We start from the raw sequence: 16395 nt of genomic DNA on the forward strand, positions 1-16395 counted from the left end.
CTATCTTTAGTTGTCTGGTAAGGCTGTATCTCCATTGTTTCTTTGCCTTTTTGTTGTTATCTATTATTTCTGTGTGGTGGTATTCTATGAGGTTTCCCTCTGTTTCTTCTTTTATACAGTACATATTTCAGTTCTGGATATTTTTTGAGTGGTTTCCCTTAAGATTATGTAAAAGAAAGTTTGATATTTAGAGTATTCCATTTTCTTCAGCACGCTTACTTTCTCCATTCCCATATTCCAGTTCAGGCCTTTACTCTCCCCCTTTTTATGTTTCAGTTGCCACAAATTGTCCCTGTTGATGGTGGTCAAATAGCCTCCTTTAGTATTTTGTAGTGCAGTTCGTGTATTAGAAAATTCCCTAAAAAAAAAAGGAAAGAAAGAAAATTCCCTCAGCTTCTGTATGTCTGGAAAGGTCTTTATTCCTCCTTCATATCTAAAGGATGTCTTTGCTGGATATGTTATTCTTGGCTCATAATTTCTCTCTTTCAATAGTTTGAATATTTGGTTCCACTCCCTCCTGGCTTGTAGAGTTTCTGCTGAAAAATGTGATGATAATCTAATGGGCTTTCTTTTGTAGGTTACCATCTTCTTTTCCTTGGCTACCTTGAGGATTCTTTCTTTGTCATTGATTTTAGAAAGTTTCAATACAATGTGCCTTGGAGAAGGCCTGTTGGGATTGAGGTAATTCGGTGTTCTATTTGCTTCTTGGATTCGAAGATCCAGTTCTGTCCACAAATTTGGGAAGTTCTCATTGACAATTTCTTTGAGTATATTCTCTGTTCCCTTCTCTCTTTCTTCTCCTTCTGGTATGCCCATTATTCTCATATTGCTCTTTCTGATGGAGTCAGAAAGTTCTTGTAGAGTTCTTTCATTTCTTTTAAGTCTCAAGTCTCTTTCTTCTTTCATCTGTGTAATTTCCAGGTTTCTATCTTTGATGTCACTGATTCTTTCCTCCATCTGGCCAACTCTACTACCTAAGCTGGTTATTTCATTCTTAATTTCTTCTATTGAGTTCTTAATCTCTAGAAATTCTATTTGGTTCTTTTTTAAAATTTCAATCTCTTTTGTAAAATGCTCATGTTGTTCTTTGATTGTGTTTCTGAGTTCATTAAACTGCCTTTCTGTGTTTTCTTGCATCTTGTTGAGTTGTTTCAGAACTGCAATATTTCCATATCTTTAAGTTCTTTTCTAGAGACTTTTCACTTTCTTTCTGTGCTGTCTTGTTGCCTTGGTTATTCATGGCAATTACTGATTTATTATTTCTCTTCCTAGACATCTACAGGAGTGGCTTCTGCAACAGGTTGATAGGAAGAGGTTTTTCTTTTGTTTTCCAATACTTGTTGGTAGAATGTTTTATTTTCTCTCCGACTGCAGCCTTTGTTTCTCTCTCACACAGTAGTGCTATGTTTTCTCTGCACTATTTCAGCTTCTCACACAATGGGGGGATTCCCTGTGAGACGGGCTTGTCCTCTGTTTATAGTTCGCCTGGGTCACAGGGAGCAGTGTCCCAGTGGGTATGCAGAGAGCTTTTAAAGTTCCAAAGCTCTTTCTGCACCAGATTCAGAGCCCATGTGTTTCAGCAGTTGTTTACTCCTGCAGGGATCTGCCCAGATAGGTAAGGCCAGGGGCTGGGTCGCGCAATGGCAGCGACCACCACCACAGCCAGTCCTGCTTCCACAGCTCCCTCCCCTTTGCTGGAACAAGTTGGGCTGCGAATTGGTGTCTGCGGTCCACAGTTCTCAGAACAGCAAATATTCTGTTCTTTTGATCTGGCACTGCTACTGTTCTGCTTCTAGTACTGGGCAGGTGGGGGCGGGGAGAGCTCTGGGAGGGTAGGGAGGGGGCGGCTAGTCTCAGTGCCTATGGCTTCCATTCTCTGCTCGGCAGTGAGGGCTTAAATCACCATTTTCAGCTTTCTTCCCTCAGTCTTTTCTCTGAGGTCTCTGCCGTGAGCGTTGGGTTCAGCTGTGTTATATGCTGCCCCCTCAGCCCTGTGGGCCATAAGTGGAGCCCTAGCAGTCCGAGTTCTTCCCTCTCCTACAGCTGCAGTCGTTCCGGGAGCAGCTAGCTTGGAGCCTTGAGCTAGGTCTGCATCCTGCGCCGGAGCAGCTCTGTCTCTGCACTTCTCCCTTCCCTCCTACCCCGCTCACAGGATTCTCCCACCTTTAGGTGAATTCAGTAGTGGGCCTCTTCGTCTTGCCTGTCTGCTGTGCAGGAGTCCTTTGTGGAGTTATTGTTGTTCGATTAGTTGTAAATTCCAGGGGAGCTTTACAGAGGCTCAGCTCACACCGCCATTTTTCCATATCTCCCATCTTAATAAACAAAGCCCATTTTCTGCCTTAAAGTTACCACTCTACTTCAAACTTTGATTCTATTACCTTTTGTGTTATAAAATATCATGCATCCGTTCTTTCCTCCCCACCCTTGCCTGTTCACTCTCCTTTTCAAATGAAGCTTTCCCATAATTTTCAAAGATTCTTTAGTTTTCAAAAATAGTGAGGAACTTAGACAACTATTAATCTGTAGACTATTAGGATAATTTTACCTATACTATATAGTATATACTATACTATATGATTATAAATATAATCATTCTCAAATTATGTATAAATAAGAAGATTTACTTGAAATATATATATATATTTCAACTTTTTAATGAATATATATATATTTTATATATGTATATTTCAAGTAACTATTTCAAGTAACTATTGAAATATTATATTCAATATATATATTCAATATATATATTCAATATATATATTCAAGTAATATATATATATTTCAAGTAACTATTTCTTTGGGTACTACATATATATACATATATATACATGTATAAATATATAAATATATACATATATAAAGTTGAAATATATACATATATATACATATATATACTTGAAATATATATATATATGTGTGTGTGTGTGTGTGTGTGTGTATATATAAAGTACCCAAAGAAATAGTTACCCAAAGAAATATATATATGTTTCAAGAACTTCATATAGATAGATAGATAGATAGATAGATAGATAGATAGATAGATACAGTACTCAAAGAAACAAAAATAACTTGAAATAGAAAACTAATGAAGTTAGCTAATTTTCAATATTAAAATTTCCATCATTTTTTATAAAGATATAGAATCAAGAAACCCCCAAATTGATCTGATCAATTTCCACCTATACTGAGAATTATTTTGCATTTTAACAACCCAGAAGCATTTCTGGAAACTATAGAAAAACAACAAAAAAATTACAAATTTATTGCAATAGGTTAACAGTACTCAGCAAGAGGGATGAACTGCATTCTTGTAAACTCTATAACGCTACTGAAACTATATTACAAGCCACTGAGAAAATAGAATAAATAATTAGTTTTCACACTACACTGATTTTTATGTCAAAGGTATTGCTTATGTTTATTGAAAAAGTGAGTAAAACTACCTACACGAGCTATATTTAACTTCTAAGATAAATTGTATTTGTTTCCTAAATTAATTTCCTGTGGGAATGTGATAAAGAAATCGCAATGTTCTTTTCACGAGAAGTGATCTATACTTTCTATGTGAAGTCTCAGTACTCATTTTATTCAGCCTACAAATGTCTTATATGCATACTTGATATGAATAAAAATTATGCTTTGAAATTCCATTGTTTCTCTTCATTTAAAAATGCTAAAATTTTTATCTACTATAAAGCAGTGTATGTTTATACAGAGAAAACAATTAAAAATTGAAAACAAAATATTTGACAAGCCTAAGGTTGTTACTCACATATCATTTTCTCAGTGAGGCCGTCTCTGATGACATTATTTGAAACTGACTCAGTACCCATTCTGAACTAACCAATCCTCCTTTTTTCTCTTATTTTTCTCCATAGCATTTATAACTACCTGGTATTCATTCTTTCCTTCCCTCCCTCCCTCACTTCCTTCTCTTTCTTTCTTCTGTCAATGTATTGATCCATATCCTCAGTCATTTATTAAATATCTCTCATACCTGAAACTAAGCTCTATGAAACAATGTTTATATTTTGTTCACTATTGTTTCACAAGTCTTTGGAACAGTGCTTAATACATAAGAAGTTCTCAGTGCACATGTGTTAAAATAATTAATCAAATATATCCTATCTTGTTACCAGGTGTAAAAAAATATATACTGTTTTTAAATACTTCATAGTACTCTATTCAGTTGATGTATCATAATTAAATAAACCACATTTTTCTTTCATTTAGGATATTTTAAACTTTTTAATATTAGTGTCCTTTGATGAATATCCTGGATGCTTAAATTTGGGATATATCATTAATTATTTCCTTAGGGTAATCCCAGAGTAAAATTTTGGTGTTAAATGCCATGTATATTTGAAACATTCTGCCAGCCTACCCTTGAGAATAGCTAATATCAATTTATACTTCCACTATAATGTATGAGAGTCCCCAATTTTCTACATTCTCATAGTTTTCATTCATTTTTTAATTTAAGTTTGCTAAGTATTTTTCTCCTCTAAATGTCCAAAAACATGTCAATAGGAGAGATAAAGTAATGTCTAAGTCTTTTTTCACTTAACAATTTTACTTCACTTGAGCTGGATCAATCAGAAAATCATTTATGTATCCATGAATTAAAATGTGGTGCAATAAGAGTAGATTACAATGCGATACACCTCATTTAATAACATCTTCATTAAATGATTCTAATGTGTTTTTATTAGTTACACAACATTTAATGGTATATAGTATACTGATTGCAAATATATCTCTCTCTTTAATTTAGACAAATGATAATGGCTTATATCCTTTTAAATATATGCATTAAAAGAAAAAAATTCAGAACAAAACAAAATCATTTCCATATTGTTAATAAAAGTTTTAAAAGAATTTAAAATAAATACTAAGCTATAAAATATTGAAGGATTGAATGAATGTCCTATAAATTTGTAAATATCATGAGAATATTGTTCATATATCAACCAAACTCACAACTCATATCATTTACCAACCTCAGTTCTTAACACTTCTACCTACAGATGTAAGATATCCAGTAATCAATTTTACTTTGCCAATTAGTCTAATTATAGGTAGAAAGATAACAATATACATGTTCCTTATGTTCTATAAAGCAAATCCCTCAATTCTTCTTAGTGATATCATATCTCAAGTAACAAATATGCATATCATACTCTATAAATTGATTCAATCTTATAGTTTCATTTACATGTATATGTATACCTGTATACACATGCTAAAATAAAATAATTTTATCTGATTCATAAAAAGTTAGACATATAACACAAGAAAGTCCTTCCCATTGGTATTAAGATAAAACAAAATTACCAATGTTTAAATCACAATAACAGGGTTAGTAAACACTTTTTCCTTATTTTTATTTCTAAGAAGATACAATATGAAGACATGAATGGATGTCATTCATAGGATAAACATTGACACAAAGCATATAACCAATAGAACTATTATCACTGTATCTTTTGATTTTATAACAAAGATTTTTTTTTTTAAATCACAAGATTTAACACATTAGTTGTCCCCAGCAAAAATTAGATGGTATTAAGAATTATAAACAGAAATGGGCTCTTCTCATTTTAAAATAGAAAACCATTAGTATGTATATAGCATTAAAAAGAATCAAGAATCCTTTGTCTTACTGATCAATAATAAACCTAACCTAAGTAAAAATCAATAAAAAATAAAGAATCTAGAGTTGATGACATCACACCCAAATATCTTTTCCTTGACTGGATTAATATAACAAAGTTAGAACAAATAGAAGTTAATCTTCAATTACCAAAATGAAGCATAGATATGAATTGAATTGGCCCTGGTCAGCTATTAAATATATGTAGAGACATATTTTGGGCTGCGTATCTTGAGATAGCATATTAAATTTAAAAATGTGGACAATTCTATAATTATTACAATATCTGCACATGTCAGAGGAAATCAAATTTCATACATCATGTCATCAGGTAATAGCTTCAGAAACCCATATTTCTTCTAATGTGTTGATTATAGAGGCATGTAGGATTTCTGCTATCATTTCTTTGAAGTATAGTCTACTTGAAGATGTAGGATGACAAATGATGGATTATTGGTTTAACCACTGTGATAAACTCTTTTCATTTAGTAAGCTGACTCTTCTACAGTAGAATAGCAACTTTCACAATCACTATGTCTTTGACTTTCAAATAACTGTCTTCATAATGAAGATATTCTCCTCTCCCAAATGCTCTCAAAAGCTAGTGTTGGTTTGACACTAAGAAGAAGTACGTCTCAAATTATAAGATTTTATACTTATAAGAAGCTTCAGAGGTTCTGAAAATGACTTTAAAATATTGTCTTACTAATCTTGAGTATTCTCATGAGAGCCAAGTAGGTGGCAAATATTATATTAATTTTGTAAAATAGAAACTAATGAAACAATTAGGGAATTTATTTGCCCTGGTCTAGATATAGAAGCAATGAAATTCACAGTGCCAACCCTGGCATTTACTGAAATTTTTATTAAGCTTTCTACCTACAATCATTTTTACGGAAGGGAAAGGAAAGGCAGAGGGAAAAAAAATCTTCAGAAAATATGTTCAACCTAATCTACTTCCAGGAACTCTTAGGTGGATATTTATTCATTATTTGATTCATTGTGCTTGGTGATGGTGTCAGTGATAGTACCATAACTTCAAAGAATTAATTTCCCTGTACCACTTTTGAGTGACACTTCTCAGTACCACTACTGAGTGTGGTCAGGGACCTCTAAAGGTGTTTAAATTCTACTTTATTAACAAAGCTAAAACCTGACAAAATCAACAATGGTACAATAACTCAAGAAAAGGAAAAGAAAATAAGAAAAGTTAAATTTTGACTTAAAGTGAACCTTTAAGTTGGCAATATACGATTCTTAAAAGACAATGAAAAACAAAGTAAGCTTCTATGGATCTCAAGCTCTCCAGGTATTCTTATTTGCTGGACAGGTTGTATTCTTCTGCTCTTGTTTTCATTAAAAATTATTGAATGACTTTTTCCATTCTGTTTCTCTCTTCTTTTTTTTTTTTTTTTTGCTTCAAATTCTCATAAAGATTCATTACAACAGTTTGTTTGTTTAGTGGAAATACATTTGTAAATTAATGTTGAAGACTAACATGATGTGTATCTTGTATGCAACTGATGTCCCAAATCATTGTAAACTAACTTTCTCCTCAAACAACTCTAGCATATAAAAAATTCTGGGTTTTTTCCCTAATTAAAGATGACTTTATTAGCTTAAGAAAATTGGTAAAATTGTCTTTGGTAAAATTAAGAGATATAAAACTCCAAACAAATCTACAGTTGAAAAAAATCTAAAACATTTCACTGAATAAGAGTTTTGTTTTTTTGTTTTTGTTTTTGTCCTGCACACTTAAAAGAGGCATGGTATATGTGAGTATATGTTTACAATTGTCTATTTTAATATGGAAACCTTAGTTGTTTTTTTCCCCAATAGCTTTAAAAAGACAGTCTACACTTACCTGGTCCATCAGACATTTTGTCCAGGCACCGAGGAGTTGTGCTAAGAAAGGAGGCATGTTTCATTTTAGCCACACAATTACGAGGCGGCATGTATCTATGTTGAACTTGGGACATCTCATATGATTTTTGAACATCATAGCTGCCTGGTGCTGGAATATCCTGAAAAACATTTCAATGGATGATCATAAATATATCTTACATAGAAAATATCTAAGAAAATATAGCGGAGATATTCACACTCATCAATAGTATATATAGAAAAATATGAAAATTGTCTTTAATTAGTCATTAAAAATAGAAATTTAAAATAGGGTCCCTATGCCCTTTTAATAAAAGTGTAAATTCACTTGTCAAAATTTAAGCAGAATTATGAAATTTAGGTCCATATTCATGAAACAAAATTGCCTTATAATACAGATCAAACTCTCATTTTTTTTTAATTAAAGTTTCTTGGGGTGACAACTAACAATTACCAAATTCTCATTTTAAAATTTCATAATGAAAATCAAATTTCATACAGGAATAACAGCAATGATTATTGTTTTCATAAGCAGGAAAACATTCCTTGCTTTGCTCTCCTATGTGGGCATACTTTACTTATTCTACAAATGAGACTCTTTATTTCATTTTGAATAGATTCCAATTAAGTTAAAAGGCTACCCCTTTTATCATTTATGGTTCTTTATATGCTCTACAGTTATATTAACATTTTTAATCAACATAAACCACATAGATATTAATAACTGCAATAATAATTCTAAATCAAATTAAATACATCATAAATTTGTTGCACAATTAATTTTGGTAAACCATTAGCTAATTATCTCAATGAAAACTTTCTAAAACTCATTTCCTCAAATTATTTTAAAATATAACGTGCTATATATAACATATATCTTCATCTGTATTATGTTTAAACACCAACGTTTTAATTATTTTCCGGTGGTCAGGAGACTATCATGGCTACAGGTGTAGACTCTAGCATTAGATCCTGAGTTCCAAATATCTGCTCCTTACTTGCTGTGAGACCCTAGGCAAGCCTTTTAACCTCTGTGATCCTCAGTTTCCTCAACTGTAGTGGGGAAAATGATAGTATTTATGTATTATGTCATAGAGATGTTGGGAAGATTAAATGAGTTAAAACAAGTAAAATATTTGATTCTATAAAAGTGTTAGCTAATCTTATATTCCACCAAAGCTAATTTCAGTGCAAAAATTCAGACTGAACAATCAGTTTAGGATAATAGGGAAGTATTTTACTGTTTCAAGTAAGTCAAACAAACTTGGATTCTGAGAAAGCATACTTTTAAAGACCATCTAGGAGCCATACATTTTAAAACATACTTTCTTTTATTTCTTATATCCCTATTATCATCTTCAAGCATATGTCAACAACACTATCATCCACTTCCAAAAATTACTAAATATAGTTAGAGTACTGATCATGACTGGGAGATTCCTATAGGAAACCCCACATTTCTGGTTTAAGTTTTGGTGAAACACCAAAGACCATAATCGGTAAATTAACTAAGAAATGTCTGCAGCTGCTTTCTTCTTGTCTGCATGAAGAGTATATTTGGTAGCACTAGCTCCAAAGACGACTTGGATCTTTCTGGAGTGCTTCTGTGGTATGAGAAGGGAAAGTGGAAGAGATTGCAAAAGTACAAGGAAATCATGAGTACACATTATACCCAGAGTATTTAGGAAAGCTTTGCAAAGATCTTGATTGTCTCTCCTATACATTTTAATTTCCTTATCAAAAGTCATTACTGTTCCTGCTTCCCTTAACGTCATGCCTGGTGTCACCATCTATTCCTTATTCCAGTGCCCAGAAGAGACATGACTGATGGGTTTGGCTGCTGGCACACAGGAACCATATTTTTAAAAAGGCCAAAAAACATTGTTTAAAAAGGCCTTGAAGCAAAGGTAAGAAAGCATCAGTGGTCAGTTTTCTTCAACAATAGTGTGTTCCCACCTAGGAAAGTTCATCACACTAGTTACCCTAAATTTCAATGGATTCACTGACTCCTCTACCAAGTGAAAATATACTACTCTTGTTCATGACAACTGCTTCTTATAGCATATTTACGCTTCTCTGAAAATGTATTCCCTGCTTGTGTTCTTTATAGATGTTTCTGGGCTCTTCTAATTCATCTTCAATTCTCATTTTATTTGACTGAAAGATTAATATTTCAAGTAACTTTCCAGGCTAATGATTAGTAAGATAAATCTGAAACTTTGTTCAGCAGCAATGACTTAAACAATACTTATATATAGACCTTAAACATCATTTCAAGGAAAAAAATAGTTTACATAGATAAGATTATCAAATCTCTGTTGGTGATCACAGAAAATAGGAAAGGCAAATGACAAGTGGATATAATAGACATTTATCATGTCTTTTTCTTTAAAACCCAATATTTGAATTCTGTTCCTGTGTTTGGGAAATTCTACATGCTTTGCAGCAGAATCTGAGTCGCAGCACAAAAGCTAAAACTGCCTGATTCTCATTTTCCTGGCTTAATTTTTAGCTAGGACGTGAATCTAGGTCACAGGAGTATATGCCAGCCTTTGAATCATCAGCCAGTTATTCAAAGACACACAAAGTATTAAAAATTCCATTTTAGTGAGAGGACTGGCTGTGCTAGCACCTATGTCCATTTCCCAGAGGCAACAGTGGGAGGAAAAACTGAAAGAAGCAATTAGGGGAAATGTCATAAAATGTCTAAGGAAAAGACAAAATCTCTCTCACCCAAAGGACAAACCCACAGAAATATACAACAGGTCGAGTAGAACAGCTATATGTATATTCATGCACTACACTAAAGTTAAAATTCTAGGCAATTAAACCAGAACTGCTTCTTTCAAGTTATGAAATAAATATTCTTCCATTTCTGCTTCTAGCGATATAAATATATAAAATGTTGGGTGGTGTAAATAGTAAAAATCACTAATTATGATTTGGGCTAAAACAAACTTTAATTATATTTGAGGGTACTTGTTCTAGCTGTTATTCCATAGCTAAGTATATTCTAGCCTAAAATTTTGTTTTAAAATCCCAAATATATAATTATTAAAATGTTACTTAGAACTTCTTTTGTGATGAAGATTGTCCTATCAGTGAAATAACGTAAGAAGACTTCAATGAAAGTTTCAAAGTTTTTAATCAAATAAATATGGTGAAAAAATGTATAGGCCATAAATGTAGGGAAGTTTGCCTGAATATGCAAAAAAACCTATGATTAAAGAATTTACCAATATGCTTATCCAAGTTGCTTAATTTGGGTTTTATAAAGAAGAAAGTCATTTCAGGTGATAATCAAATTACCTTTGTTTTGCAAATTGCAAACTATAATTACAAACATGTTACTCTTGCCATTTTTCAGCATTCCTAATATTCATCATTCTAAACATATGTCTCTTTAAATATGTGACTTTGAAACGAGTAAGTTATTTTAGAAAGAAAAGTATTTTAATATAGATATAACATAATGGTAATTGTGATAGGCAAAAACAGGAAATATTGGTTTTGATTTCCATATTCTCTTGGCACAGTGAAAAAGATCCTTTATCCTAATGCTGTTTTATGAAAGGAACTAGAATTGTCAGCTATACCATGATACTTCAAGGCTCAGTCAAGAATAACAAAAAGTGCTGATAGATGAAATCATGTAGGCAATATAACCATTGATTCCAACCAGTTTCTCCAAAATTTCCAGTTCTTTGCTGAACATTTCCACTTTATTATACTCAGATAGCCTTAAAATAAAACTTTATCTTCCCTTCCGCAATTACCCAACCATCTATCCTTTCTCACCAGCCTACAGTAATTCCTTCTTTAGCCAGGACTTAAAATAGAAAGGTGGTTTTCACTTTTCTTCACCTTTCCCTTCCGTTTCTAAAAATCATCAGTTATCTATTGTACTTTCTCTCACCTTATCTGTTTCTTTCCTTTATTATCAAAACAATCCTGGCATGAGCACTGATATACTATTTGACAACTATCCTAACTGCCTCTTTAACCTTAACATCTTCCAGTCTCAAATAATCAGCACCTCAACAGCAAATAAGATGGCAGAAATTTTCTGAAAATGTTCTTTGGTTGCCAAGTGCCTGTGAGGAAAACAAAAATTCAGAAGATTCTTCTTGAATGCAAAGCCTTTTTTTTTTAAATTAAAATTGATTGGGGTGACGATGGTTAGTAAAGTTACATAGGTTTCAAGTGTACACTTCTGTAATACATCACCTATGTATCACATTGTGTGTTCACCACCCAGAGTCAGTTCTCCTTCCATCACCATATATTTGATCCCTGTTACCCTCATCTATGACTTCTTCTCCCCCCTTACCCTCTGGTAACCACTAAACTATTATCTGTGTCTATCAGTTTCTGTTTCTTTGTTTGTTTGTCTTGTTCCTTTGTTGCTTTCAGTTTTATATCCCACATATCAGTGAAATCATATGATTCTCTACTTTTTCTGCCTGACTTATTTCATTTAGCATAATAATCTCAAGATCCATCCATGTTGTCCCAAATGGCACTATTTCATCTTTTCTTATGGCAGAGTAGTATAGTATTCCATTGCAAAGCATTTTTAAATTTGAAGGCAAATATGCAATTTTAAAACTGAGTTCAAGTGAATCTTCTTCCATGAAGTATTCTTGATCACCCTAGCTAAAAGTGATACCCTTCACTTTTTAATTCTTCTTTACTTATCGTTTGCATAAACACATAAACACATAAATAGCACATCAAACAAATATATCATAGTTATTTGAACATTTCTTTCTTTGTTTGTTTTTATATAAAAGCAGAAAGTGGATAAAGCCATCTGATGAGAAGGAAGGCAAGGTTTCCACTGATAAGACTGTATTTACCCTACACATTTGCAGATTAATTTTTATTTAATTCTCTCAAATTAAAGAAAACTGATGGTAGGAATCCAGGCGTATAGGGGCTCCACAATAACACTGGGCATCTAGGCCCTTTCATGCTTTCTGTGGTTCCAGATTTAGATGATGACCCTCATGCTTATTATGCTCTCAAGATATTGAGCATAGCTCCTGCCATAACATTCTCATTTCAGAAATGAAGGAAAAGTTAAACAGTCAAAATTGCATTTAACAGCCAAAACAGCTTTCTCTGAGGAACTTTCCTAGAAGCCCAATCCAGTAATGTTTGCTTTCTTTGCATTAGTTAAGACTGTGTTAAATAACCACCTTATAACTATAAGGGAACCTGGAAAAGGTAGTTGTTTTACTTGGGCTTGTTGTTTTTCTAAATAAAATTGGGTTCTGCTAATAAGGAAGAACAAGAGAATAAATATGTAGTAGGCAACTAGTAATCTCAGTCATAATAGCTCTCTGCTTTTGAGGGCACTAGAACTATTTAAAAAAAAAAGCTAACTTCCAGAACACTCCCCAGGATATTAGACTATCTCTATCAAAAGCTACTTTAACCCATGGCTTATCGGCTTTGTTGTCTAATTCTTGCTCCTCCTTTAGGTCTCAAATCTTCCCTGAGTCCATTTGCTCTGTCAGGTCTCCTGGGATGTTTTCAGAATACACAGCTCTAACCTTTGTAGCCGTTATACTTACAATTAAACAAGTCTTTAATTATTTGTTTAATATCATTCATATCCATAGGAATGTAAATTTCTTGAGGGTTCAGAAAGCATCTGTTTTGTTCATTATTGTACCCTCAGTAAAGGCAAGTGCCTTGCACACAGCAAATGATCAATGAATATTTTTAATCGCTGAGTGGACATATGAGCAAACGAATAAGCGAGCGAGTCTGTCACTTATCTGTCTATCTTGAAGCACTCCTGCTCACGTTCAGCCTTATTACTGAGTTCCCCCATAATATTAAGGCTGACATTATGCCTTCAAAGTATTTGCAACCCCTATAGTGCTTAAATTTGTCTCGTATGTAAGCAGTTCTATATGAAATGTGTGTTGTGTAAAGACTACTCAAGTATTGCTTTCCCTAAAGATATTCCTGTTTCTATTAAAGATAGATATAATTTGTGATCTCAGCAATGATACAGAAGTATGGATATATCCATACAAACTAATCAAGGACTAACTTTCACAATATCATTACAAAGTGTCTCCAGGTAGTTAAATTTGGTTAATATTTTATGTGAGATGCATTTCTTTCTCTTTGCTATCAAAAAGAAGATAACTTTTACTTTTAATGCGTGAGCCTTTCATGACCAGCTTTGACACTGGTATTATAGAAAAAATATGCATATTTCAGAAGATTAAAGTAAAACATGTGAATAGAAATGGCCTGCATAACCTTTCTCTTCCTATAAATGCTAATGCTACCGAGGCAGGAAAAAAGCATAGATTATTGCCAATTATAATAGTTCTAATTGACGTGATGTCATTTCTTTAGTTTTATCAACTCAATACATACCCCAAAAGTTAATTATTTTGAAGTTGAATGTGAAAGGAAGAAAGTTAATATGATTCTTTAAAAAATAAATAATTGATCCCAGAGCCAGCTGGACAGATTTAAATAACACCCTAAAATCATCTTAATAAACTTAAAACTTAAAAGAGGAAAATTTTGAAAGTGATTTGTGAGAGACATGTGAATTTGAGTTGTAAAAATTATTGATTAACCCTAGAGGAATGTCTGTACGCAAGAGTCAGATCAATTTGTTATGTTCAAACTTTTTTAAATCAAATGACCCCTACTGTCATCTACTTATGTTCAGTATGGCGATAATCATCTGCTGTGAAAAAAGAAGGATAATTTCAAGGTAGTGACATGGAAATACCACAGAATTTGAAGTCAGAATTCTTGTGCACAGCCTTATTATTTGCCTCAAAAAGGCCCTCAAGGATCTCACCCACTCATCCAAAGCCCTCCCACCATGATGTATGCTCAAAGTCATGTTCAGAAATATTCAATGGGTCACTGTGCAGTTGATGCGTCTTTTTTCATTCTATGAGACTGACAGTAAGATGAGCTGTAGAACTATTCCTTTTTGGAAGCTGTCTCTACCATAGTAAGCAAAGAGTGGGCAGAATGGTCCGGCCTTGCTTTCTGTAAGCTGTAAAATCTTAGCATCCCATTACCTACTGCAAAAACAGTTCTGGTTCTATCTAGATAGGGAAGAATAGAAGTGATGACAGAGGCATAAACTATGAAAGAGATAAAAAGAGAGGAGAGAAAGAAAGGTGATTAAGACAAAGAAGGTATGTCACAAGAGCCAATGAACATTGTCAAGACAGAGAGAGATAGCAGGCACTGGTAATGTTACCCACACACAAAAATAACTGTTTTGCATTTTATGACACATAGATTGTACATCTCAATAGCAAAAAGCAAATCATACATTTGAAAATGTAGGAAACCTAATTATTCTCCCTTAATGTTCCTATAAATATATTTTCTGATGAATAAAATATGTTTTAAATATCCCATCTTCTTCCAGATTTACACTGATTATGTGACACTAAAGAATTATTCATTCAGCTTATATTTAGTGTCAAGTTTAACAGCACATTTTTTAGTGGCACTAAATGTTTATTGATTGAATAGATAAAAAACAAAACAAGCAGATTAAAACATTAGATAAAAGGGCTCCAATGGTGCTATTACTATTTTCCAGAGCCATACGTATAAAGGTTATAGCCGTCTAAAAACATCCAAAAATATTTTTTAACTTCATAAGGAATAAAGAAAATGATCATCTAAAATAAAAATGTTAATATCCTTACTTCTTCCTTTCCCTTCTTTTGAACAATTGCTATACTGTTTCCCCCAGTACTATAAACAAAATGTTATTTAAATGATATTGTTTTTAAGTGCTACACTATGTTAGTCTTGGTCTATCAGCCTAACAACAAAACTTTGCTGAGCCTCACTAAGCACTGCCATTCGCATCCACCAGCAGTAAAGACCGACACTGTGGATTCCTGGCTTCCCAGTATTGTTAACCATATGGCCATGGGTGTATTTTAAGTCTCAATATCCTCAGTGGTAAAATAAATATAATAAAAATAGTTCCCAGCTCCCAGGGTTGTTGTAAGAATTAAAGGAGCTAATACATGTGTAACACAGAGTGCCAAGCACATAAGTGAGCACTACTTAAACGTTAGTTATCATACATCATTATAAATATTAAATTCCTGGTATTTGATTTTTTTCCCCAAAGAACTACTACAAGTACTGTTTGAAAGTAATATATTCTTCAATGTCAAAAATAAATTAATTTTAGAGCAAGCAGTTAAAAAAATATTAGTGTATCTGTTTCAAATGACAAAATGTACAAAGACTGACATGGAATTGTAACTTGATTATGGGCCAAATATAATTTAACAAATACCTTTATAGACATAAAAAAATAGAACAACATATAGGCCTCTTTCATTTATTAACATTTTTGAAGAAATGTCATGCTAAAAAATACTTATTTTAACCATTGCGAATGCATTTCAGGGGAATGAATCAATTCTTTTAAAAAGTGTTATTTAAATGCCTTTGTTATAGTTATCAGGAATCTACATTTCAATATATTAAGAAAAATGTAATTTTTCTAGTCCCACCTTCTGGATCTGTAAAATGTGTTTTCAATACCTTAAAGATACAACTACCTTGAAAAAACTACATTTCCGATTTAGAAAATCCACAGTCCATATTAATGCCTGCACAATAAAAAGGAAAGTCAACTAAGCATGCACAAAAGCATGTGAAGGAAGATAAGTGTAAGAGAAAGAAAGAAAAGTTCATGCTTTCAGATTGGAAAAGCATCTAATTCACATCTCTCATGAAGCCACTCCAAATTTGCCAGGGTATTCATGACATCTATAGAAAAGTAAGAAGTACACATAAAAGTGAAATCACATGAACAAAAAAAG

The 16395-nt window shown here is 32.8% G+C and overlaps 1 protein-coding gene across 1 annotated transcript in view; it reads right to left on the reverse strand.

Annotated features, from left to right (window-relative positions):
- The window catches only part of STPG2 (sperm tail PG-rich repeat containing 2), a gene marked incomplete at both ends in the record, with an annotated part of 248189 nt that overhangs the window by 72214 nt on the left and 159580 nt on the right, over nucleotides 1–16395 (reverse strand). Inside the window, one exon of the mRNA XM_081052765.1 lies at nucleotides 7521–7680. Coding sequence (XP_080908891.1) covers nucleotides 7521–7680 — 160 coding nt within the window. The remainder of the gene's footprint in view (nucleotides 1–7520; nucleotides 7681–16395) is intronic.

The sequence above is a fragment of the Rhinolophus hipposideros genome (genome assembly GCF_964194185.1).
Source record: "Rhinolophus hipposideros genome assembly, chromosome: 1".
Lineage (NCBI taxonomy): Eukaryota > Metazoa > Chordata > Mammalia > Chiroptera > Rhinolophidae > Rhinolophus > Rhinolophus hipposideros.